The sequence below is a fragment of the Rana temporaria genome, chromosome 10, assembly GCF_905171775.1.
Source record: "Rana temporaria chromosome 10, aRanTem1.1, whole genome shotgun sequence".
In the NCBI taxonomy this organism is placed as follows: domain Eukaryota; kingdom Metazoa; phylum Chordata; class Amphibia; order Anura; family Ranidae; genus Rana; species Rana temporaria.
Genome location: NC_053498.1, coordinates 117,963,445 through 117,990,310, shown reverse-complemented (window position 1 = coordinate 117,990,310; position 26,866 = coordinate 117,963,445). Strand labels below are relative to the sequence as shown.

The following is a 26,866-nucleotide window of genomic DNA, read 5'->3' as shown; positions in this document are numbered from 1 at the left end:
ACATTAAGAATTTTTTACAGATAGTATATTTGCATTTTTTTTTTTTAAGTTTCTTTGAGTACTGTATATTACTTTTATTGCAAGCAGCTTCTTATTTACGGCTTTTTGATTTTTGGGTGTAGTGCTGACTTTTTATTTTTAGCAGAGGTTCATACCCTGGCTGTACATCTCCTTAAAATTTACATTGAGATATATTGTATCTGAGGATCTATGATCTAGGTTACATGAATGAGATCAAGCCAAAATAAATTTTTAGAAAAACAAAGAATCCAAGGAATTATGCCGCGTACACACGATCATTTTTCGGCTTGTAAAAAACTATGTTTTTCAGCCGCTAGAAAAAACAACGTTTTTTCCAACTTCATCATTAAAACTACGTTGCCCACACACGATCGTTAAAGAAAAATGCTCTAGCAAAGCGCGGTGACGTACAACATGTACGACGGCACTATAAAGGGGAAGTTCCATTCGGATGGCGCCACCCTTTGGGCTGCTTTAGCTGATTTTGTGTTAGTAAAAGACGATTCACGCTTTTCTATCTGTTACAGCGTGATGAATGTGCTTACTCCATTACGAATGGTAGTTTTACCAGAACGAGCGCTCCCATCTCATAACCTGCTTCTGAGCATGCGCGGGTTTTTCACGTCGTCTAAGCCCACACACGATCATTTTTTACAACCCGAAAAACGACATCATTTAAAACGTCGTTAAAAAATGCAGCATGTTCGAATTTTTTTTTTGTCGTTTTTCAGAACCCGAAAAATGATGTGAAGCCCACACACGATCGTTTTAAATTACATTTTTTAAAAATTTTGTCTTTTACATGCCGAAAAATGATCATGTGTACGCGGCATTAGAGTGCTTTAATGAGTGGGGGGTTAAATAAATATTCTATATCAACCTGAAACCAAGTGTAATATGACCCCTAAAAAGATAAACAAACAGGGGGCGCACCAGCCTTGTGCATTACCTTTGCAATGTATAAAAGTTTATACTCACAAACGAGTATTGAGTCAAGCATATAATGTACAGTCCATCAATTGCATCATCCAGCAAGATCAGCTGGCCAGTTTCAATGGCGGGATGTGTAGTCCAAAAGCTGCTGACGCATTTTGAGGGTGTCCTCTCTTCTTCAGTGGCTCTTCAGTATTTTGACTCAATACTCGATTGAGTATGAATTTTTATCCTTTATACATTAAAGTGTTGCGAAGGTAATGCACAAGACTGGTGTGCCCTCTGTTTGTTTTTTGTTTTGTTTTTGTTTTTAGAGTTTCCTCTGGGTTTCCCCTGACCTGGTATGAGTGGCAACACAGCTGGCATGGTGGTTTGATTAGTGAAGACTGCTTTATATTATTCCTTCTGATCTACCGCACGGTCATCTCTATTTTCTGTACTAATATGACCCCTACCAGCAGGTCCTTTTGTCTCCATTATTACAGGGCACTTAAACTTAATTTACAGTGATGGAAGGCCCGAGGCAGATCACTAATTTTAGGCCTAAAATGACACCTAGGCCCGAGCTCGCCAACAGTTGAACAGGGGATATGAGACTCATACTCTCCACGCAAGCCCAGGGGACATAAGGCAACAAGCCAACTACCTCCAGTTTTTCCAGAGTCCAACTCTCTTCTTACGTCAGCCTAATACTTAGCACACTTGTGTACTTCACAGAAAGAAGATGTCTAGGCCAAATTGCTTTATAAAAACTTAACTTAAAGGAATGTGAATAGTCCATTCAACAGAGCAGCTTCACAAAGTGTATTTTGTATTACACAGTCTAATTTTCCTTCACTGGAAATCCAGTGCCCATATTGGAATCTAACTCCACAAAGTGAGAGAGCCACGCTTACTAATCATGGGAAAATAAAAGTGTGCGTCCGATAACTGTACAAGGATAAAGCGCCTCTGTTACTCATAGGCACATGCCTACTGGTATATCTGGCCCTGGCTTTAGTAAATTATACAAACAAACTAAAGTTTGGAGCTTAATTAATGGAAGACATTGCCTTTCGTCATCCGGCTCTAAATTTGAGGATAAATTGCTCCACAGTACTTGCAGCTAGAGAGGTCACTGAGGGCTTGTTTAAAGACAAAATTACAATTTGTTGAGAGCATATAATTACTTGAATGACCATAGCATAGGCCACTGGTTCAGATTAACTTGAACTCCAGGAAGATTAAAAGACAAAAAAAAACTTGAATGCAATTATATATTTATTACAACAATCATGAAAATCCATATGGATAAAGGTACTTTACTGGTCGTTTGCAAGTTTTAAAAGCATGGATATAGTAATGGCTATCAGGATCAATCTGGTGCAGCTATATGGGTGTTGGCCCCAGTGCAGACCATGGGCTCTTTCCCACCCCCACCCCCCTTTACTCTGCCTAAACCCTCTAGCCCACGCTATACTACCACTACTATTGTGCAGAAGAAAGAGTTCTGCCCTTTCATTTGGCTACAAATTATAACACCTATTTGGCTTGCATTTTCTAAGTAGTAGTAAGTGTAAAACACTGGAGGCTGGGGAAAATTGTGAGCAGAAAGGGTCCAGTATCAGCTACGAATGCAGTATCTATGCCACTGCATCTGTCCTTGAGTTATTAGTATCTAGAATGTCTTGATATTCATAAATGTTTACTAATATTAATGTATTATAATATTAATTAATGAGGAAAAAAATCTCTTAATTTCCACTTGGCTTGGATTTAATTGATCTGTGCTGTTTCACTAGCTTTGTCAATTGTAATATTAATTTGGAAAGCAACAGGGGAAATTACTGATTAGAACCTGTGTAGAAAAAAAAATGTAATTTGCCCTATGAACATGGTTTACGGGCACGGACAAAATAATAGCTATCCTGATTAAAGATGTTCTTTCCTGTTTTTTCAGTAGCTGCAATGACCTTTAGTTTCACTATTTCATATCCAGCTTTCTTAAATGCCATCTCCAGTTCTTCCTTAGTAATGGGCAGACAGGAGAATCTCTTTTGACCAATATAATAGTATGTACAGTTAAGCACACTCTGAATTACTATGTGACCCCCTGGTTTAATGAGGCTCTTGAGATTCCTCAAAGTATCGGTGAATGATTCTACGTCTTTGCAGGGTGCTTCTAAACAGAGGCAACTAATCAGGCAGTCGGCTTGTGGCATCTCCACCGGATCATATGGGTTCTTCTTCAGAGCATCGCATTTTAGAACTTTTGTCACTGTTCTCCTCAGTTTTTCCTCCTTCTTCTTACAGCTCTCACTGTCACTGAAAGAGGACACCGTAGAATGTTAGGATTGCATATATTTATAATAATCTGTATAGTAAATAACAGTGGCGGTTCGTCCATAGAGGGCGCTGGAGCGCTGCCCCCTCTGGCTCTCACCGCCACTGAGTCTAATAACATAGATTCATGCATTGCACAAATCTATTTTATTGTCCCGCTGCCGCCCACTATTCAGCTGGCCGGATGTTGAGCGCCAGCTAGCTGAATAACGACAGCTGGTTGGCTGTACGGAAGTGCCTATCAGAGCCAGTGGCTCTGATAGGCTTTCCGAGTACACCCCTCGGGTCCCCAGAAGCTTATCCTCGGAACGCACGGTATGTGCGCTCTTTGGATAAGACTGACAGGCGTCTTAGCCAATCAGGTTGGCCGGTTCTGGCTACCGGTAACCTGATTGGTTTAAGCGTCATCGAGGGCGGGACAAGACATCGAGACGAGGGTCGAGGACGTGGATGGCTGACTCCAGTAAAGGTAAGTGCCGGGCGGGGGGGGAAGGGGCACAGCGGCAGACGAAGGGCACAGTATACTATTATGAGAATCTTGGTCTTAAAATGTGGAGATTAATATAAATAAAAACAGGATACAAAATATCATGCTAAAAACTCTTTACATGCATACTATTATCAAAATCTTGGTCTGTAAATGTGGAGAATAATATAAAGATAGGATACAAAAAAAAATATATATTATACTAATAACTCTTTACATGTATACCATTAGAGTCTTTGAATTTTTTTGACTTTTTGAGAAAAATATTGAACACACAATTTATTATAGAGGAGAGTCTACAAATCAGATTTGCATGGATATAAGAAAAGTTTTACACAGAAAACAGTTTAAAATATAATGTGCATATGTGTGAATTTGCTACAAATGCAGTCTTATTATTAGATATCTGTGCATTGCATTTTGCCACTGTTTTCTATCCTTTTTTTTCTGTAGATGTATAATACATATGTATAATGCAGTGAGTTACACTAATTTATGAAAACTAGAAAAAAAGAACATTAATACACAATTTGAGTTGTTTTCTATAGCATCCAATCAGAATTTGTGTTTCATTTTTAAATAAATGCCAAGTGAAACCTGATTGGTCATTGTGGCCATGTCTGGGGACAATTGGCACAGCGGCGACAATTAAAGGGCACAGTGACGAGTCTGACGACAATAGGCACAGTGGGGACAATGGGCACAGCGGGGACAATTGGCACAGCGGCATGAATGGGCACAGTGGCGACAATTAAAGGGCACAGTGACATCAATGGGCACAGTGGCGACAATTAAAGGGCACAGTGGTGACAATTGGCACAGTGGCGACAATTGATGGTACAGTGACTGTGTTTGATGGCGTGGCACAGTGGCTGCGTTTGATGGCCCGGCACAGTGGCTGCGTTTAATGGCATGGCACAGTGGTGACAATTGATGGCACAGTGGCTGAGTTTGATAGCATGGCATAGTGACTGCATTTGATGGCATGGAACAGTGGTGACAATTCATGGCACAGTGGCTGCGTTTGATGGCATGGTATAGTGACTGCATTTGATGGCATGGAACAGTGGTGACAATTGATGGCACAGTGGCTGCGTTTGATGGCATGGCATAGTGACTGCATTTGATGGCATGGCACAGTGGTGCGAATTGATGGAACAGTGGCTGCGTTTGATGGCATGGCAGAGTGGTGATAGTTGATGGCACAGTGGCTGCATTTGATGGGCACAGTGAGGCTGCAATTTTTTTTCCATTTGCGCCCCCCCAAAAGTTTTGAGCACCAGCCGCCACTGGTATATAAGTTCTATACTGATTGAAAGAAACCAGCTGTTACCAAGCTAAGTAAGAGCCTTGTTTTGTTTGGCAAATGGGAATGGGAAGAGTAGGTTTCAATCAATTCCATAGAATTTGTTCTAAAGGTTTTGCCACTTACTATGCCCTTCCACACTCCTGAATACTTACCTGAGTCCTGTATGGATCTAGTGCTGTACCTGTCCATTGGTCTTCTCTCCATTGGCTCCCGCTGCTGTCAGTTAAAGCAGAGTTCCAGGCTTTTTTTTGTTTATTAAAAATCAGCAGCTACAAAAAGAGTAGCTCCTGACTTTTAATAATCAGAAACTCACCTGTCCCACTGTCCATCGATGCGGCTGCACGGAGCCTTGCTCCTCTCCCCCTCATCTCCTCGGTGCCTTCATTGGAACTGTGGGCACCCAGCCGTGATAGCTTGCGGCTTCATGGCTGGGCATGCACTTCTCACGCGCGAGTCCCGCTGCACTCTCCCAGTGGACAGGCAATCTTCTGGGACAGAGATGCAGAAGAGTAGAAGTTCTCTGACAGGGAATCCAAGAAGTGGAGGTTCTGGTTCGCTCTATGCACTACCATTGCACAGAGCAGGTAAGTATACATTGTATATCATTTAAATAAAAAAAATATAATTTTAACCCCTTTAATACAGGACACTTTCACCCTTGGCCAATTTCCAGCTTTTCAGCGCTGTCGCACTGAATGAAAATTAGGCGGTTATGCAACACTGTATCCATATGAAGTTTTTATCATTCCTTTTAGACAGATAGAGCTTTGTTTTGGTGGTATTTATTCACCACTGGGTATCTCTAAAGACTGAACATTTTGAATTTTGTATGTTTTTTTCTTAGTTTCTGTTTAAACATTTAGCAAAATAAGTAATTTTTCTTCTTCACTGATGGGCACTTACAGGGCAGGACTCAGGGTGTAAGGGCCCCTGGGCTTAATAATGGAAGGGGCCCCCTGGAGCAGAGAAGCGGGGGGGTTGTTACCGCCGACTGATCATAGTTGTTGAGGGGGGGTTGGGGGGGGCTGAATCCGCCGGCCAACCTATCAAAGTTGTTGAGCGGGGGGCAGTGCGCCGACCAATCATACTTGTTGAGCGGGGTGGGGATTCGCTGGCCGACCGATCAAGATTGTTGAGGGGGGAGGGCAGCCTCTGGACAGGTTGAAAAAGAAGAAAAAAACAGCACGTAGTGCCTTGTGTTTAAACAAAAAGCACCGCCCCTACGCAACGTACACCAACCTGCACCTGTTTTAGTAAAGTAAATATTGGGTTAGATACAATATGCTATAATATATACAAACTAGTCGGGGGGGGGGGGGGGCAGAACTGCTGTTACACAAACACATTATCCTAATAACACAATTGTGACATACCTGTTACCTTCCAGCTCACACACAAGCTTGACAATTTTAGTCCAGTCTAATGCATCAGGATCATTTCTCAGCCACTTCTGTAGGTGTTCTAGGTTTTGCTCAAGAAAGTCGGAAGTGATGATATTGTTGAAAGCTTCACAAGCAGAGAGAAGCTGATAAATACTGGGTCCAGCTCCAAAGTCAATAAGTAGGTCTCCTTTAACACCACCTTAGGAAACAAACAACAGAGTAGATCATTCTGTTTAGAAGCAAAGAGAAGTCAATGCAAAATCAGATTTATTCTGATAACACTGTGGTTAATGATCAACATACACTTGTTTGTGTGTAGTAGCAGGGGCGGATCCAGGGGGGCAACCAGGGCCGGATTAACAATGGGGCTGATGGAGCTGCAGCTCCAGGCCCCTTTCTCAAGATAGGCCCATTTGCCCAAAAAAAATATATATATTTTTTTTTTTTTAAGATCGAATTTGGGGGGTTGTAGCTCGACGATCAGAGGTCACAGAAACCCCACATTTGGAGGTAGGCATGGGAAGAGCTACCCCACAACTGGTTAAAATATGGGATGGCTATCATTTATGGTTCCGGAGATACGGGCCTGCTTGCACAGCCTGTCAGAAGCTACATTCAGAGCGGCCAATATAAATATAAGCTGACACACTACAGCAGACTGATAGGATCACAGGGCTTATAATAATTATTTGTATATTACTCATGGTAATTAACCCCTTGCCACCCAGGCCAATTCTGACACTTCTCTACTACATGTAAAAATCACCATTTTTGACATGCTAAGAAATCGATCCGCTGGAATCCAGTCCAATGGATTGATCCGCTGGTCTGTACAGACTCACCGGATCAATCCGTCCGATTCCATCCCCCGCATGCGTCGTAATGATTCGACGCATGCGTGGAATTCCTTATATGACAGCGTCGCGCACGTCGCCGCGTCATCATCGCGACGACGGTGCGACACGTCACCGCGGACGGAATTCCGCGGGGATTTTGATCTCATGGTTAGTACAACCATGAGATCAAAATCCGCCAGAGGATTTATCCGCAGAAACGGTCCCCCGGACCGTTTCCGCGGATAAATCCTCTCGTGTGTACCCGGCCTTACTGAATCTACCTAAGAATATCAACCAAAAATCCAGAAAAAACACGATACAAATGTTATAAATTGAGTTGCAGTTCAGTAAGTTAACCACTTCCATACTGGGCACTTAAACCCCTTCCTGACCAGAGGACTTTTTGCGATTCGGCACTGCGTCGCTTTAACTGACAATTGCGCGGTCGTGCGACGTGGCTCCCAAACAAAATTAACGTCCTTTTTTCCCCACAAATAGAGCTTTCTTTTGGTGGTATTTGATCACCTCTGCGGTTTTTATTTTTTGCGCTATAAACAAAAATAGAGCGACAATTTTGAAAAAAAATAAAATATTTTTACTTTGTTGCTATAATAAATAGCTCAATTTTTTTTTTTACGTTTTTTTTTTAATCCTCAGTCTAGGCCGATACGTATTCTACATATTTTTAGTAAAAAAAAAAAAAATCGCAATAAGCGACTGGTTTGCGCAAAAGTTATAGCGCCTACAAAATAAGGGACAGAATTATTATTATTATTTTTTTTTTTTTTTTACTAGAAATGGCGGCGATCTGCGATTTTTATTGGGACTGCGACGTTATGGCGGACACGTCGGACACTTTTGACACATTTTTGGCGCCATTCACATTTATACTGCAATCAGTGCTATAAATATGCACTAATTACTGTATAATTTTTTTTTTTACTAGAAATGGCGGCGATCTGCGATTTTTATTGGGACTGCAACGTTATGGCGGACACATCGGACACTTTTGACACATTTTTGGCGCCATTCACATTTATACTGCAATCAGTGCTATAAATATGCACTAATTACTGTATAAATGCTTTTTTTTTACTAGAAATGGCGGCGATCTGCGATTTTTATTGGGACTGCGACGTTATGGCGGACACATCGGACACTTTTGACACATTTTTGGCGCCATTCACATTTATACTGCAATCAGTGCTATAAATATGCACTAATTACTGTATAAATGTGACTGGCAGGGAAGGGGTTAACACTAGGGGGTGAGGAAGGGGTTAAATGTGTATCCTAATTAGTGTTCTAACTGTGGGGGAGGGGGGGTGACTGGGGGGGGTGACCGATCTATGTCTCTATGTACAAGAGACACACATCCGTCTCCTCTCTCCCCTGACAGCACCGCTGTCTGCGAGAGCCGGGAATGAGAGATGATCTCATATGTAAACATATGAGATCATCTCTCATTGGCCGCACAGATCGCCTAGGAAACGGCCGCTCCGATTGGCCGTTCACGGCGATCTGTGACTGGCTGTGTCCAAGGGACACGGCCAGTACAGAAGTTCCCCGCCGCGCGCTCGGGAGCGCGCGCGGGGAACGTGTAAAGGAGAGGCCGTAAAAACACGGCCTGTCAGAGATTGGGAGCTGCGCTGCGGCCGTACAAAGTCGTACGGCCGTCAGCAAGTGGTTAAATAAGTATTTGGTCCCCAACCAACCAACAATAATTCTGGCTCCTACAGACTGGCTACAGTGTGTTCTCATGTGGTATACATCAGAGGGCATCTGTATCTCTCAGAACGCGGTGGGACCCGGGTACAGACAACTCCTGCTTCTACCTTGAACAGCCGCGTGGTCACGCCCTGACCGGTTTCGTCATTCATTCGTCAGAGGGCGTCCTCTGATGAAGGAATGACAAAACCGGTCATGGCATGACCACGCAGCTGTTCAAGGTAGAAGCAGGTGTTGTCTGTACCCGGGTTTCGCCGCATCCTGAGAGATACGAGGAGCGGTGAGATATAGACATATCAGCTGAACTGAACTATGTTCATGCTTTTACGATTAATATTTTTGTAAGTGTACATCTGTAAGGGGGGAATAGTTTAATAAACTTTGAAACAGTATTATGTTATGTACACTATTTCTGTCATGAGTAACATTTAGATGGAATGATGGTCCCGGATTCGAGAAAGGATTTTTATACAGGCATTTTTCCATAACCCCTCTGGTGAGCTGAATACCTTAGGGGAGAGGTCTCAGGAGGTGTGGTGACGGGATCCGTGGATTTATTTAGATGTAACTCTAAGGCCTCGTACACACGATCGGTTAACCAGAGGATAACGGTCTGATGTCAAAACCGATCGTCTGTAGGCCCCATAGGTTATTTAGCCTTCGGTTAAAAAAAAGCCAACTTGCTTTAAATTTTAACCCGATGGATTGCTAACCGATAGGTCAAAACCGATCGTTAGTACACACAACCATCGGTTAAAAATCCACGCATGCTCAGACTAAATTAGGGGACAGGAGCGCTCGTTCTTGTAAAACTCGCGTTCGTTTTGGAGATGGCACATTCTACATTTTTAAAACTAGTGCCTCGTTTATTGCAGCACATTTTTTTTCTTCTTTCTATTGCTAGAATAAACACATTGGCCCAGATTCAAAGAGCAATTGCACCTGCGTAACCATAGTTCCGCAGCGCAATTGCTTACTTGCGCAGGCGTAACGACTTCTCCTGATTCAGAGAGCTTGTTACGCCGACTGAAGCCTAAGATATGCGTGGCATAAGGCTCTTATGCCCTCATATCTTAGGCTGCATTCTTACGCAGGCCGCTAGGTGGCATTCCCGTTGTGGTCAGCGTATAGTATGCAAATTGCATACTAACGCCGATTCACAACGTTACGCGAGCCCTGCGTACGCAGTTTACGTACGTCGGGTTTCGCGTAAGGCTGCACATGCTAAAAGCAGGGGCAGCCAATGCTGGACGCCATTCACGTTCACTTTGAAGCAAATGACGTCCTTGCGACGTCATTTGCCGCAATGCACGTCGGGAAAGTTTCCCGACGGAGCATGTGCCCTACGCTCGGCGCGGGAACGCGCCTAATTTAAATGATTCCCGCCCCCTATGGGATCATTTAAATTGCGCGCGCTTAAGCCGGGCATTTTGCCGGAGCGCCCACGCAATTTACGGAGCTACTGCTCCGAGAATCGAGGGTAGAGCAGAAAATTTGCGGGGGCGCAGGGCAAAAACGGTGCCCTGCGCCTACGTAAAAACTGCGCAAATGTTACCCCATTGTTTTGCTGATGCTATTTAGACAGAGTTCTCCCATACTGACTTCTTTTTTTGTTTGCTTGAGATCTCATGAATATTTTTGTTTTTTCTAAAGCCAGATCTCAAAAATAATGTGTTGTACTCCTCCTTTTTTTTTTTGTTTATTTTTTTTTTTTAATCAAGTTATCACTACATCCCCCCCCCCCCCTCAAGGAGGTTGTGTCCTTTGTTAATTACACATTGTATTTCGGAAATGTTTGATGGCTACTCACCAGAAAAACACAATAGACAAGTATTTAACTTCAATTAAATCTCCATTTATTCTGGTTAAAAAAAAAAACATGAAGGGCAACAATAGACAAATATATACAGACTTTGGTCACCAAAGGCAAATTCCACAATGATAAACAACAAAATCAAAAACATCAGGAGTCCCTCTAATTTGGGTCACAATGTGCTCCCCAAATCCCTGATATCAGAAGCAGCAGCAGATGTCATACATGACCCCAAGCTGTGGTACTACAACAACCTAATTTTTATGGCAAATCAGCTTGAAGCCAGGGAATCACTTTCTGCTCTTCCTTGCAGCCTTCCTTCCACGGCTCCTTGAGGTGGTGGAAATGTGGTAACAGGAGGAGGAGACTGGGCCGGGTCACTGAATTGTGTGGTCTCAGTCAGCAGGCCCCTTCTTCCCCTCTGTATCACAGATGCTATCAGATCCTGGGCCAGGCCCCTTTGTCGCTGCTCAATTTCCTGCAGCTCGTTTGCAATATATGAAGCTGTAGCCCTCAACAGGGTTAAGGGGGCCCTCATGATTTCAGCTGCCTCCCTAATAATGCGCAGAGACTCCTCCTCCAGCTGGGACATGCGTTTCTGGTTTTTTTTTTGGTGCATCTGGAGGGGAGGCACCTGTGACACAGTGCTGCCCCTGGGCCTGGGCACCTGCTGACTGCCACTCACCCCTTCCTCCTCCTATCTGCCACTCACCCCTTCCTCCTCCTGGCTGACACATTCCTGAGCCTCCTCCTCTTGGCTGATCTCTTCCTGTGTCTAAAAAAGGCATCTTTGCTTCATCAAACACACATGTTTTAAAGCTCATGACTGTTGAACAGACTCTCATTCTGACCCCTGCAGTTGGCATCCCTGTCACTATATTTTCTGCCCACGACTTTTGTTTGGGTTTTCTAGCTTTCATTTTGGTTCCAAAAACATCTTGTTCACCCAAAATTTCTTTGAGGCCAAGAAATCTGTTGTAAACTACTATACCTGACTGTAGATGTGCAGATCTGGCTCCTCAATCTAAGCCTGCTCCTTGGTACCCTCTGCAGGGGTGGGGGGAACAGTGGAAGGAACACTGGAGGGAACGGTGGAGGGAAGGGTGGAGGGAAGACTGGAAAGTGAATGATTCTCTGTCCTTGATCTGATCGTCCAGAAAACTGAGGTGTTTATAGTACCACAGCTTGTGCTCCTGTACATCATCTGCTGCTGATCCTGACCTCCGAGAAGCACGGACCTGTATCAAACGCATTTCTCATGTAAGCATTCCTAATGTTATTGGTTTTATTACTTATAATGGTGGAGGTTAGCTCTGGTATCCAGGTATGCATATAAGTGACCAAGTGGGCAATTGTTGCCCTTCAAACATTCTTGTTAGAATAGGATGTATTTTGGATTTCCCACAGGTTTTTTAAAGTGCAATATTTGTCGATGAATCGCATCATATTCTCGGGCAAACAAATTCTCTGCCAGGGCACGTTGTCGCTCATCCTTTTTTTGCAGCTGGTCAGCAAGGTAGGTGCTGTAGTCCTCAACAGGGTTAAGGGGGCCCTCATGATTTCAGCTGCCTCCCTAATGTCCTGCAGACACACTTCCTCCAGCTGGGACATGCGCCTCTGTCTTTTTTTTTTTTTTTTTCAAAGAAATATGGTCTGGCATAACAATGGCCCCCCTACCAGTGAAGTACTCAACGTATATATCACAGGCATCTCTAGCAGTTCGGGGGGCCAATCCAGTACGGCCAGTGTCTAGGCCAGTCAGGTTCTCAGATGATTGTCTGGCCTAAGGCCCAATGTTTGAAAGGTAGGTCTCTGAATGCCTGCGCAAAAAATTTGGAAAAATGCAGCAGGAAAAGTGACAGTGTTCAGTTTATAGTCCGCCATGTGGATGGCTGTCTGGAACAGGCAGAATCGTCTGGCCATTATGAAGGCATTTTCGACAACCCTTCGGGCTCTGGCCAGCCGGTAATTCAAAACCCTCCTCTCCGGGGTGAGAGTCCTCTGGGGAAACGACCTCATAAGGTGTGGTTCAAGCCCGATAGCTTCATCCGCAAAAAAAAACACAAAAGGGAGTCCCTCCACATTGTCTTCATCCCGTGGCAGGGCCAGGCCACCAGTCTGGAGACGGTGTGCAAACTCCATCTGCGCAAAGACTCCACCGTCAGATATCCGGCCGTTCTTCCCCACGTCCACATACAAAAACTCGTACTGTGTCAACACCATCAACACAATACTATGAAAACCTTTGTAGTTGAAATTGTATGACCCCGAACGGGGTGGCGGCACTATGCGGACATGTTGCCCATCTCTTGCCCCCCCGCAGAAGTCCTACCGAAAGCCTTCCGGCTTTCACATTGAAGACTGCAGGGCACGATTTTTTCAGGCGGTATAGCAGTGGTATTTTTAGCGCTAAACCGCCTGAAAAACGTGTCAGTGTGAAAGGGGCCTTAGGGTTGCCACGTTTTCTTCAAGCCAAACCCGAACACTTTAGCGGCACAGGGCACTTTTTTTTCGTTGTATACACTATAGAATTATAAAAGACCTTTGGGTGCCCCAAGGAGAGTGGTAATGCAGCGCACTGCGGCAAACTACTCTTACTGACATCATCGCCCCCCCAATGATGCCAAACCTGCCCCCAGACAGCAGCCCGCAGCTCCCGAATGACAACAGATTTTTGTGAGACTATCTCAGTTACTTAAGGAGCCACAGCTCACACAAGATTCCAAACCCAAACTGTCCGAGTGAATCCTGGACAGGTGGCAACCCTGGTCTGTCTTCATTTCAGGCTGCAAAGCAATAAAATGTGGTTATTTTTAGGGGGGTTGATTCTTTTCTATATCCACTGTGTCTGGTTTGATCATCTTGCCAAGTCGTAAAAAGGAGGGAACACTTTTTGTATTTTTTGATGGAGTACAACTTTTTTGTGTGACAATAAGACAAATAAAGCAGACAGTTGTTTACCTGAAGTGAAAGTTTCATGAAAATTCTGCAATGCAAAATGAAGCCATTCTCCAGTTATAGTTCCTTCTTCAGGGTGATAATATGTTCTGTAGTAATCTACAGGGTCAAACTCATCAATGTAGGTTTGAGATGATGTGTATGGAGTCTCCATGCTGGTCTTCTATCTTCTCTCTAGGAGAGTAAAGGCAGCTTGATACAGTGGACTGCAATGAAAACAGGGAATGTAATACTATGGAATAAAAGAGATAATTGAGAAGGACTTTGCTCAGCATGAAATGTACAGGTTAAACATCATTCTCAGTTTAATTATTTCCTCTAATCAAATATTTATGTGTAGCGCCCCCTTACTTTCAGTATGGGCACTATGCACAGCACAGAGGTGCAGGGTGCTGTGTAATGTAAAGGGGTCCAGTGGTGCAGGGTGCTGTGTAATAAAAAGGGGCCCAGAGGTGCAGGGTGCTGTGTAATTTAAGGGGCCCAGTGGTGCAGGGGGCTGTGTAGTGTAAAGGGGTCCAGAGATGCAGGGTGCTGTGTAATGTAAAGGGGCCCAGAGGTGCAGGGTGCTGTGTAATATAAAGGGGCCCAGAGGTGCAGGGTGCTGTGTAATATAAAGGGGTCCAGAGGTGCAAGGTGCTGTGTAATATAAAGGGGTCCAGTTGTGCAGGGTGCTGTGTACTGTAAAGGGGTCCAGAGGTGCAAGGTGCTGTGTAATATAAAGGGGTCCAGAGGTGCAGGGGGCTGTGTAATGTAAAGGGGCAACGCAGAGAGAGGATTCTGAAGAAGAGGAGTCAGAGGAGGAGGTGGAAGACCAACCACATCAGGCATCCTAGGGGGCTTGTTGTCAACTTTCAGGGACCCTTGTGGGTGGAGAAAGAGACATTCAATGATGTCAGTGAGGACAAGGAACAGGACATGGCTAGCTTGGTATCCAACCTTGTGTAAATGGGGAGTTTGCGGTTGTGCAAATGGACTGTTTACGGTTGTTTGCGGTGCGTTAAACGGGGAGTTTGGTCTGTCAGAGTTTGGTCTGTCACTGTCTCCTGACTGCTCTTCCCTCAGCAGACGGGGTAGCCTCGGGCAGGGGGGATTATGTGGTTCAGGGGTCAGGTCATCACGTAGGTCAATCTGCAGGCCCCTTCTCACAGCAAAGTTGTGCAGAATGCAACATGCACCGATGATCTGGCACACAAAGTTTGGGGAATACAACAGGGTACCCCCAGACTTATCCAGGCATCGGAAACGGGACTTCAGGAGGCCAAAGGTGCGTTCCACAACTCCACAGGCACGTGCGTGTGCTTCATTGTATCTTGTGTCACAATCTATTAGTGGTAGTCAGGGCCGCTGATAGGCCAGTACAGCTGGCCCAGTTGTATCGGGCCCGGCTGGCAGGGGGGCCCGGGCAGCCTCGACAGAACCAATTAATATTCTAAAAAAAAAAAAAAAAAAAAAAAAAACCTCCACAGCCCTGACCGCTAGTCATCCGTCCACCAGGCACCAAACCCGAACCCCCCCCCCCCCCCCCGCCGCTTTCTACGTTTTTTTTTTTTGCTCAGTACCTGCCTGCTTGTTCCGTTCGTAGGCTGCAGCAGGTAGGCACTATTTCCTCTATTTCGGGCGCGGAAGAGTATCTCTTCTCTCTCCCGCGCCCGCTCCTCTGCTCAGTCTGCAGAATCAAGTTCCGGCCAGCTTGTCCTTCCCTGGCGCCGCGGAGTGATTCTTCTCCCTCCACGGCGCCAGGGAGAGAGTGAGAGAAGGCAAAACAGCACAGGCAGTTGCAGAAAAAAAAAAAAAACTTTTTGTGACACTCCAGGCAGCGAATCCAGGAATCCAGGCAGGCAGACAGCACAGCAGCCAGCGCTACTACTACAGGAGGAAGTGACTATGTCCTGGGGCCAGGAATCAGGATAACAGGTATGAATGTACTTGTTTGGGGGGGGGGGGGCAAGATCTACTGTCTGCAGGCTCACTCCAATTATTATTTCAGGCCTGGCTACCCCACTGTAGCTGAAAGTAATGACAAAAAGGAAAAGTAATCGGCTGTTTTTTTTTTTTTTTTAGTCTAGTAAATCTAGTAAATTTTTAACATTACATTCAGCCAAGTTGTCCTAATGACAATCGGCTGTTTTTTTTTTTTTTTTTCGTACATACCGTATTTTACCGCCGCTTCCAGGTATGTCTTCTGCGGGACTGGGCGTTCCTATCTGATTGACAGGCTTCCGACGTCGCATACAGCGCGTCACGAGTTGCCAAAAGAAGCCAAACGTCGGTGCACAGGCGCCGTATAGAGCCGCACCGACGTTCGGCTTCTTTCGGCAACTCATGATGCGCTGTATGCGACGGTCGGAAGCCTTTCAATCAGCTAGGAACGCCCAGTCCCGCAGAAGACATACCCGGAAGCAGCGGTAAAATACGGTATGTACGAAAAAAAACAGCCGATTGTCATTAGGACAACTCGGCTGAATGTAATGTTAAAAATTTACTAGACTAGAGTCCCAGAAAACAGGGCCCCAGGCGCAACCTTTAGGGGGGTGACATTCCGTGCCTCCTCCTAATTTTCATTTTCTGTGTCCCCGATCTCACCCACCATGTTTGGTGTCCTGTGATTGGGCGTATGGTGGTCATGTGCGGCGTGGGGCTGGCCTGTCTGGGATCGTCTAGAAGTCCCGCCTCCGCACATGACCGCTATACGCCCAATCACAGTGCGACGGGAAATACGGAGCCGCCGGAGCTGCGGTCTTCCCCTCCGCCTGTCTCTCTGCTCTGTGTCCCTCGGCGGCAGAGGGGCAGGGCAAGTCGGTTCTAAGAGATGGGAGCATGGATGATGGCTGCAGGATTAGGGAGGAAGTGACTCAGCTAACAGGTGTGTGCTTGCTTGGGGGGGGGGGGTTGGATTCAAGATCTACTGCAGCAGCATCTATACATTATGGCATTGGCGACATGGGTGGCACTGTCTGCAGGTAGCACATGCGTTTTGGGCCATAATGCATATGCTACCTGCAGACAGTGCCACCCATGCTGCCAATGCCATATTGTGCTGCTGACAGTGTCACCCATGACGCTGATGCCATAACGCATGGGCTGCCTGTCTGCAGCACAATATGGCATTGGCGGCATGGATGGCACTGTCAGCAGGTAGCACATGCGTTATGGCATAAGCGCCATGGGTGGCACTGTCTGCAGCACAATATGGCATTGGCTGCATGGGTGGCACTGTCTGCAGGTAGCACATGCGTTATGGCCCATAACGCATGTGCTCCCAGCAGAGACAATGCCGTAATGTGCTGCAGACAGTGCCACCCATGACGCTAATGCCATAACGCATTTTCTGCATGCAGAGACAGTGCCACCCATGCTGCCAATAGCATTATGCCATTTGCGGCATTGGGTGGCACTGTCTGCAGCACAATATGGCATTGGTGGCATGGGTGCCACTGTCTGCAGGTAGCACATGCGTTATATTCCATAACACATGTGCTGCCTGCAGAGTGCCATCCAATGCCGCCAATCCCGTAGTGTGCTGCAGAGAAAGTTTCAAGGAGGGGCCAGGGGTTGGGCTAAAGGAGGGACCAGGGGTGGGGCTGAAGGGGGCCCCATCAGGTAGGCTGTACGGGGCCCCATGATTTCTATCAGCGGCCCTGGTGGTAGTACATGCAGGCAATCTACTGATAGTACCAGACAAATTTCCCTGCCCCAGCTGCTGCAGCGCCGAAAGAAGTACGCTCCCAGCCATCCACATGCCCAGGCCAGCGGTTGAATGCTAGCTTAGCAAAATTGCTAGCACTTCAACTGCTACCTTTTCAGTTGGTAGATTCTGCCCCCTTCCGTGAGTTTGTGGAATGTGCAGTACCTCAGTGGCAAGTACCCAAATGCCACTTTTTCTCACGGAAGGCGATTCCGGCTCTCTACCGGCGTGTGAAAGGCAATGTCCATGCCTCGCTGGACAGGGCACTCAGTGGTAAGGTGCATCTTACCGCTGACTCATGGTCCAGCAGGCATGGACAGGGACGTTACCTGTCTTTTACGGCCCATTGGGTGACTCTGCTGGCAGCTGGGAAGGATGCAGGGCAAGGTACAGTAGTTTTGGAGGTTGTTCCGCCACCACGCCTCCAAAACACTACTACTGCTTGTGACACACCTCTCTCCTCCACCCCCTTCTCTTCTTCTTCCTCTGTGGCCTCTTCCTGTGGTGATGTTTCCTCAGAACCAGCCGTGCTCCGTAGGCGTACGAGGGGCAATGCAGGAATGCAGGCCAAGAGATGCCATGCGGTGCTAGAGCTGGTGTGCTTGGGAGACAGGAGCCACACTGGGGAAGAGGTTCTTTCAGCTCTGCAGGGGCAGGCTCAGAGGTGGTTGACGCCACGCCAGCTGAAGCCTGGAATGGTGGTCAGCGATAATGGCACCAACCTCCTCTCTGCCCTGCGACAGGGAAAACTCACCCATGTGCCCTGTTTTGCGCATGTCCTGAATTTGGTGGTGCAGCGGTTCTTGGGCAGGTACCCGGGCTTACAGGATGTCCTGAAGCAGGCCAGGAAAGTCTGTGTGCATTTCCGGAGGTCATATAATGCCACTGCTCGGCTGACAGACCTCCAAAGGGAATACAACCTGCCCAAGAACCGCCTAATCTGTGACATGCCCACCAGATGGAACTCAACGTTGGCCATGCTGCAGCAGCTGCACACACAGCAGATGGCCATCAATGAGTACCTGTGCCAATATGGCAGCAGAACTGGGTCAGAGGAGCTTGGTTTTTTTCACCACGCCAGTGGGCCTTGATCAGGGATGCATGCACTGTCCTGTCACCATTTGAGGAGGCCACGAGGATGGTGAGCAGTGACAGTGCATGCATCAGTGAGACTGTCCCTCTTATTCACATGTTGGAGCACACGCTACGTGGAATAATGGACAGGGCCCTTGAGGCAGAACAGAGGGAGGAAGAGGAGGACTTCCTTACCTCTCAAGGCCCCCTTTATCCAGACACTGTTCCTGTTTGCCCACCTAGCACACAGGAAGAGGAGGAAGAGGATGAGGAGGAGGAGGATGATTGTATCAGCAGCAAGGAGGTGGAGCCTAGCACTCAGCATCAACAGCAGCAGTCTTCAAGGGATCATTACAGTCCGAAGGAACATGTGGACTTTTACGTGGCTGGGATGAGGTGGCTGCGGATCCTGTCGTCCTCAGTGACCCAGAGGACTGTGCCCCGAATGCCTCTGCAAACCTACGCTGCATGGCCTCCCTGATCCTGCAAAGCCTGTGTAAGAAACCTTGGGTACGTGCTATCAAGGAGAGGGATCATTACTGGCTGGCAACTCTCCTTGATCCACGTTACAAGAGTAAGGTAGCAAACCTTATGTTGCCATCGCAAAGGGAGCAGAAGATGAAACTTCTGCGGGAGGCCTTGCAGAAGGGTCTGTGCAATGCTTTCCCAGAACCGGGGGGGATTACCAAAACCTGGCCCTGGACAACGTCTTGCTGAGGCTTCGGTGAGTCAGAGAAGGAGCGGTGGAGAAGGTGGCCGTCTGACCCATGCGTTCAGACAATTTTTTAGTCCGCAGCCCCAAGGTCTGACCGGTTCCAGCAACCATCGCCAGCATCTGGTTTACATGGTCCGGGAATACCTAGGGGCAAGATCCGACTTGGACACCTTCCCCACCGAAAAGCCTCTGGCTTACTGGGTCTTGAGGATGGATCACTGGCCAGAGCTTGCACAGTACGCAATTGAGCTACTGGCTTGCCTTGCATCCAGTGTTCTTTCAGAACGCACATTCAGTGCTGCTGGAGGCTTTGTGACCGATCACAGGGTGCGCCTCTCCACCGACTCTGTTGATCGACTGACCTTCATCAAAATGAATCAGGCTTGGATCAACACCAGCTACCAATCACCTGATGCTGATGTTACCGAATAAGATTTTTTTGTTGAAATGTCAGATCCCTTTGAGACTGCCTATGCTGATGCTGAGTGACTGTCCTGTTATGCTGCTGATGGAATATCCTTCTCCTCCTCACTTTTCATTCTGATAGCTAGTAAGATATTTTGTGTTTCTGGGCTCCGCCACCAGTGCCTAAGGCCTAATTTTTCTGCCCCTGTTTAACAGGGGCGCCTACTAACAATTTTTAATGCAATACTTTGCATATGGCTCCTTGTTGCGCTCCAATTACAGTTATTGGGAGGGGTTGCAGTGTTGTGTTGTGCCTAAGGCCTAACTTTTGTGCCCCTGTGTAACAGGGGCGTCTAATAACAATTTTTGATGCAATACTTTGCACGCGGCTCCTTGTTGTGCTCCAATTACAGTTTTTGGGAGGGGTTGCAGTATTGTGTTGTGCCTAAGGCACAATTTTTGTGCCCCTGTTTAACAGGGGCGCCTAATAACAATTTTTGATGCAATACTTTGCACGTGGCTCCTTGGTGCGCTCCAATTACAGTTATTGGGAGGGGTTGCAGTGTTGTGTTGTGCCTAAGGCACAATTTTTGTGCCCCTGTGTAACAGGGGCGTCTAATAACAATTTTTGATGCAATACTTTGCACGTGGCTCCTTGTTGTGCTCCAATTACAGTTATTGGGAGGGGTTGCAGTATTGTGTTGTGCCTAAGGCACAATTTTTGTGCCCCTGTTTAACAGGGGCGCCTAATAACAATTTTTGATGCAATACTTTGCACGTGGCTCCTTGTTGCTCTCCAATTACAGTTATTGGGAGGGGTTGCAGTGTTGTGTTGTGCCTAAGGCACAATTTTTGTGCCCCTGTTTAACAGGGGCGCCTAATGACGATTTTTGATGCAATACTTTGCACGTGGCTCCTTGTTGCGCTCCAATTACAGTTATTGGGAGGGGTTGCAGTGTTCTGTTGTGCCTAAGGCACAATTTTTCTGCCCCTGTTTAACAGGGGCGCCTAATAACAATTTTTGATGCAATACTTTGCACGTGGCTCCTTGTTGCGCTCCAATTACAGTTATTGGGAGGGGTTGCAGTGTTGTGCCTAAGGCACAATTTTTGTGCCCCTGTTTAACAGGGGCGCCTAATAACAATTTTTGATGCAATACTTTGCACGTGGCTCTTTGTTGCGCTCCAATTACAGTATGTTTGAGGGTGCCCTTTTTTCTACAATTTTGCTTTCACAAAAAAATAATGGCCCCCCACCACCCCTAAAATAATTGAGATATTGTGCCACACAGCACGTGCGCAAGCAGTATTAAATTACTTTTTTCTTATAATAATTTCATGTTGTGTAGGGACATTTATAAACATGTGCCACTACTATAGACACACAGCAGGTGTGATATTGAAAGGAATTTTTCATTTTTTTTTTTCACTTTAAGCATCATTAAAATCACTGCTCCGGAAAAAACTGCCATTTTTAAAACTTTTTGCGCAGGATTAGAGAGGAACTTTTCTCCTCCTCCTATTCAGACACAACCTGTAGTAGGGCAATGTTCTGTACATCCTCCCCAACCATGTCTTGCATAGGAGGAGATTCCTCCCCTCCCCGAGGGCTCTTCTAGGTCTGTAGACCGCCTATCACAGGTGCCACCTTATCGACAATTTCTATAGTCACAATATCAAGCTCTTCTAATGGAAGAGAATGGTCACTCTGTGCAGACAGTTCTCTGCTAACATAGGGGGTTATTTACGAACAGCAAATCCACTTTGCACTATAAGTGCAAACTACAAGTGCACTTGAAATTGTACTGAAAGTGCACTTGGAAGTGCAGTCTCTGTAAATCTGAGGGGTGATCTGAAATTAGGGGAAACTCTGCTGATTTTATTATCCAATCATGTGCAAGCTAAAATGCTGTTTAATTTCCTTGCATGTCCCCCTCAGATCTACAGCGACTGCACTTCCAAGTGCACCTTTAAATGCACTTTGCACTTGTAGTTTTTACTTGTAGTGCAAAGTGGATTTGCCTTTTGTAAATAACCCCCATAGTGTCATAGTTCCGAAAGAGAGGACATTCTCGTCTCACTGTAATTTCATGAATTAAGGTAGGTGAACTGTGTAATCTCTAGTGTCCCTGTGTATACATACTACCTGCAAGGTTTTAGTTACGGAGCCCTCTCTCCCAGCCATCCCGGTATGGATGACGGTTACCATACTACCTGAGTTCAGCAAGGTTCGGGCATGAAACCGGTAAACCCAAAGGTCACATTCGAACCATTCCTCTCTCCAGGTGGACAGCACAGATCCTCAGGGCAAAGAAGGACATCCTCTGCGTAGTTCCACATTCCATGGGTTCCGCCTGCAGGGGACACTGAACCTGGACATGACCCCAGAAGTGACATAGCAAGCAAATACAAACAGTCCAAAGTTCTGGTATATTGAAAAAAAAAATACTACAGCTTACAGCAGTACACAATACCACACCTGGGATAAGGAGCCTTTCTGCTTCAGTGCACAGGACAAGTCCAGGAGCGCAGCAAAGTTTCAGTCACCAGACAGTTCACACTTTCTCAGAGCTGTGAACTGTTCTTTTCAACAATGCTGACTCCTTCCTGCTCCTTTTCAAGCCTCACCCACAGGTGGATTAACCCTTTTGTAACCAAAGTCCCAAATGAGGATTTACCAATTCTGTGAGAACTGTAAATAAGTCCTTTACTCTGCAACCAGACTACTCCAGAACTTCTCACGCTGCCATGGGTGAGAACTGCTGAGTACTCAAAAATGTCTCTCATCATCTCTCTAAAAAGGGACCCAAACTCAAATATCAGGGAATGTTACCTGCCTTCCAGCCATCTCTTGCTTCCTGTACGATTTTATATATATATATATCCCAATAAGAGGGGAGGGTCCTCTGTGTCCTGTAATGTAATCGAAGAAAATGATTTTACAGTAAGCTGTTATAAAAATCCTATTTTCTTTTTCGTAACATCACGGGACACAGAGCACCATAGTCATAACTATGTGGGATGTCCCGAAGCAATGCCATCTGAGGGGAGTGAGAAGCAAAGCAAACAGCCACCACCAGGCATGAGGACCTATACTGCTGCCTGCAGCACACTGCGCCCGAAGGCGGCATCCTTCTGCCATCTTACATTCACCAAATAGAATTTTGTGAATGTATGCACTGATGACCAAGTAGCGGCGTTGCAAATCTGAGCCACAGAGGCTTGGTAATGCACTGCCCATGAAGCACTGACTTCCCTGGTAGAGTGCGCTTTAACCTGAAAAGGTGGAACCCCTTTCTTTAGACTATAAGCCTGACTAATCACCTGACAAATCCATTTAGCAATAGTTGAGTTTGATGCTGCCTGGCCCTTTCTGGGGCCTTCTGGAAGTTCAAACAAAACATCAGTTTGCTATCGCCTTCAGATAGGCCTTGACTGCTCTCGCTACATCAAAGGGAAAGCAACAATCCTTCTTCTACAGAACGAAGTTCTGGAAAAAAGGAAGGCAGGGAAACATCCTGGCAAAGATGAAAACCTGACACTACCTTAGGCAAAAAGTTAGGGTGAGGAAGCAACACCACCTTGTCCTTATGAATAATCAAGTATGGCTCTTTACAGGAAAAAGTAGCAAATTCTGACACTCTTCATGCGGAGGTTACCGCAACTAAGAACACCAATTTACTTGTCAAAAGAAGCAAAGAAATATTGTATATCGGCTCAAAGGGCTGTCTTTGCAAAACCGACATAACTAGATTCAAATCCTATGGGCACAAGGGTGACCTGGCTGGCGGACTTATCCGAGTTACCTCTTGTACAAAGGCCCGGACCAAAGAATGCGAAGTAAGCGGCTTTTGGGACCCTTGGTTTCACACCAGGAGACATAGGCCCTCCAGACCCTATAATTAAAGATCCTAGAGGCCGTCTTTCTAGCAATTAATCAGGGTGGTAAATTTACTGTCAAATTTAGCGATTGTAAGGTAGGATGGAATACCGGCCCTTGCGACAGCAGGTCTGGACGAGATGGAAGAGTTCAGGAATCCCCTACTGCCATCCTCATGATCTCTGCATACCAGGATCTTCTTGGCCACTTAGCTACTAGGATTACTGGCCTCCTTTCTTCCTTGATCCTGTGATGAGGTCGCGGTAGCAGCTGAATTGGGGGAATGCATAAACTAGTGAAAACTGACACTAACGCATCTGTCCTGAGTGCGAGTGGATTCCTTGTTCTTGACACAAAGTTGTCCAACTTCTTGTTGAATCTGGATGCCAACAGATCTAAGTCTGGGGTACTCCATCTCTGGCATATGGGCAGAAAGACATTGGGATGTAGGGACCATTCTCCTGGGAACAACTGTTGGCAGCTCAAGAAATCCGCCGGCCAATTCTCCACCCCTGGGATGAAGACTGCAGATAGGCTGACGGAATTACCGATCGTGTGTATGGGGCATAAGATTTATAGCGCCTGCACTTGTAGTGCCAAGTTGATTTGCTTTTCGTAAATAACCCCCTGTAAGTCTTTTTTGCCTTTATGGTAATTTGCACGTTGTGGCACCACAGAATCCTGAGGAGGAGATTAAAACAGCCAAAATTGTACTCTGATGATTACAGCACAGAGAGATTACACACAGGGCTGTCTTAATGAGAGGGCACACCTGGGCACTACCCAGGGGCCCCAGCTTCATGGGGGGCCCCTGCACTTTCCCCAAAGCTGCTGGTCCTCGAGTCCACGCTGCCCAGGTTCAGAGTGCTGGGGGGGATTATCTGGGGTGTAGAGGGGTCAGAGTGCTGGGGGGATATCTGGGGTATAGAGGGGTCAAAGTGCTGGGGGGATATCTGGTGTGTAGAGGGGTCAGAGTGCTTGGGGGATATCTGGGGTGTAGAGGGGTCAGAGTTCTGGGGGGGGGGGTATTTGGGGTGTAAAGGGATCAGAGTGCTGGGGGGATATCTGGGGTGTAGAGGGGTCAGAGTGCTGGGGGCATATCTGGGGTGTATAGGGGTCAGAGTTCTGGGGGGGGTATTTGGGGTGTAAAAGAATCAGAGTGCTGGGGGGATATCTGGGGTGTAGAGGGGTATCTGGGGTGTAAAGGGATCAGAGTGCTAGGGGGATATCTGGGGCGTAGAGGGGTCAGAGTGCTGGGGAGGCATCAATCTAGCAGATTATATGCACAGGACAGCTTTTTACTTTATGTATGTAGTATTTTCTTTGCTGTACAGAATGATTGTTCATGTAGTTAATGCGGAAGCTCCGCTTGTCTGCCTCCTACCTACTTGATGTCTGTTTACCTGCACTGTCTCCATTGTAGGGGGCCCCAGAGCATTACTTTGCCCAGGGGCCCATAATGCTATTAAGACGGCCCTGATTACACAAAGCATGTTTGCTGTTCTCTTGGCTGAGACAACATTTGTTTCTTGTGAGTTGCCACTTCTTCTGTTAGTCAAACATTAAGAATTTTTTACAGATAGTATATTTGCATTTATTTTAAAAAAAAATTTAAGTTTCTGTGAGTACTGTATATTACTTTTATTGCAAGCAGCTTCTTATTTACGGCTTTTTGATTTTTGGGTGTAGTGCTGACTTTTTATTTTTAGCAGAGGTTCATACCCTGGCTGTACATCTCCTTAAAATTTACATTGAGATCTATTGTATCTGAGGATCTATGATCTAGGTTACATGAATGGGATCAAGCCAAAATGAAATTTTTAGAAAAACAAAAAATCCAAGGAATTATGCCGCGTACACACGATCATTTTTCGGCTTGTAAAAAACGACGTTTTTCAGCCTCTAGAAAAAACAACGTTTTTTCCAACTTCATCATTAAAACTACGTTGCCCACACACGATCGTTAAAAAAAAATGCTCTAGCAAAGCGCGGTGACGTACAACACATACGACGGCATTATAAAGGGGAAGTTCCATTCGGATGGCGCCACCCTTTGGGCTGCTTTAGCTGATTTTGTGTTAGTAAAAGACGACTCACGCTTTTCTGTCCGTTACAGCGTGATGAATGTGCTACTCCATTATGAACGGTAGTTTTACCAGAACGAGCGCTCCCGTCTCATAACTTGCTACTGAGCATGCGTGGGTTTTTCACGTCGTCTAAGCCCACACACGATCATTTTTTACAACCCGAAAAACGACATAATTTAAAACGTTGTTAAAAAAATGCAGCATGTTCGAATTTTTTTTTTTGTCGTTTTTCAGAACACGAAAAATGATGTGAAGCCCCCATACGATCGTTTTAAATGACATTTTTTAAAAATTTTGTCTTTTACATGCCGAAAAATGATCATGTGTACGCGGCATTAGAGTGCTTTAATGAGTGGGGGGTTAAATAAATATTCTATATCAACCTGAAACCAAGTGTAATATGACCCCTAAAAAGATAAACAAACAGGGGGCGCACCAGCCTTGTGCATTACCTTTGCAATGTATAAAAATTCATACTCACAAACGAGTATTGAGTCAAGCATATAATGTACAGTCCATCAATTGCATCATCCAGCAAGATCAGCTGGCCAGTTTCAATGGTGGGATGTGTAGTCCAAAAGCAGCTGACGCATTTTGAGGGTGTCCCCTCTTCTTCAGTGGCTCTTCAGTATTTTGACTCAATACTCGATTGAGTATGAATTTTTATCCTTTATACATTAAAGTGTTGCGAAGGTAATGCACAAGGCTGGTGTGCCCTCTGTCTGTTTGTTTTCTGTTTTGTTTTTGTTTTTAGAGTTCCCTTTGGGTTTCCCCTGACCTGGTATGAGTGGCAACAAAGCTGGCATGGTGGTTTGAATAGTGAAGACTGCTTTATATTATTCCTTCTGATCTACCGCACGGTCATCTCTATTTTCTGTACTAATATGACCCCTACCAGCAGGTCCTTCTGTCTCCATTATTACAGGGCACTTAAACTTAATTCACAGTGATGGAAGGCCCGAGGCAGATCACTAATTTTAGGCCTAAAATGACACCTAGGCCCGAGCTCGCCAACAGTTAAACAGGGGATATAAGACTCATACTCTCCACGCAAGCCCAGGGGACATACAGCAATAAGCCAACTACCTCCAGTTTTTCCAGAGTCCAACTCTCTTCTTACGTCAGCCTAATACTTAGCACACTTGTGTACTTCACAGAAAGAAGATGTCTAGGCCAAATTGCTTTATAAAAACTTAACTTAAAGGAATGTGAATAGTCCATTCAACAGAGCA

At 45.9% G+C, this 26,866-nt stretch overlaps 1 protein-coding gene across 2 annotated transcripts; it reads right to left on the bottom strand.

The window, feature by feature from the left end:
- Positions 1-2,196: 2,196 nt before the first annotated feature.
- LOC120915493 (nicotinamide N-methyltransferase-like) lies at positions 2,197-22,231 on the bottom strand. 2 transcript variants are annotated; one of them, XM_040326050.1, is made up of 4 exons: positions 22,147-22,231; positions 13,793-13,963; positions 6,446-6,653; positions 2,197-3,258 (listed from the first exon to the last, which is right to left on the bottom strand). In XM_040326050.1, the coding sequence occupies exons 2-4, from the start codon at positions 13,941-13,943 to the stop codon at positions 2,820-2,822; spliced, it is 798 nt and encodes a 265-aa protein (XP_040181984.1). In that variant the 5' UTR covers positions 13,944-13,963; positions 22,147-22,231; the 3' UTR covers positions 2,197-2,819. The 2 variants fall into 2 exon arrangements, with proteins under 2 accessions (XP_040181984.1, XP_040181983.1); XM_040326049.1 differs by lacking the exon at positions 22,147-22,231 and having other exon boundaries at positions 13,793-14,023.
- Between the last annotated feature and the right edge of the window lie 4,635 nt (positions 22,232-26,866).

Coding starts and splice junctions, on each gene's coding strand:
- LOC120915493 (XM_040326050.1), bottom strand. CDS start 13,943: ATGGAGACTCCATACACATCATCTCAAACCTACATTGATGAGTTTGAC. Junction 6,654..13,792: donor TCATGAAACTTTCACTTCAG/GTAAACAACTGT, acceptor TTGTTTCCTAAG/GTGGTGTTAAAGGAGACCTA. Junction 3,259..6,445: donor TGTGAGCTGGAAGGTAACAG/GTATGTCACAAT, acceptor GTCCTCTTTCAG/TGACAGTGAGAGCTGTAAGA.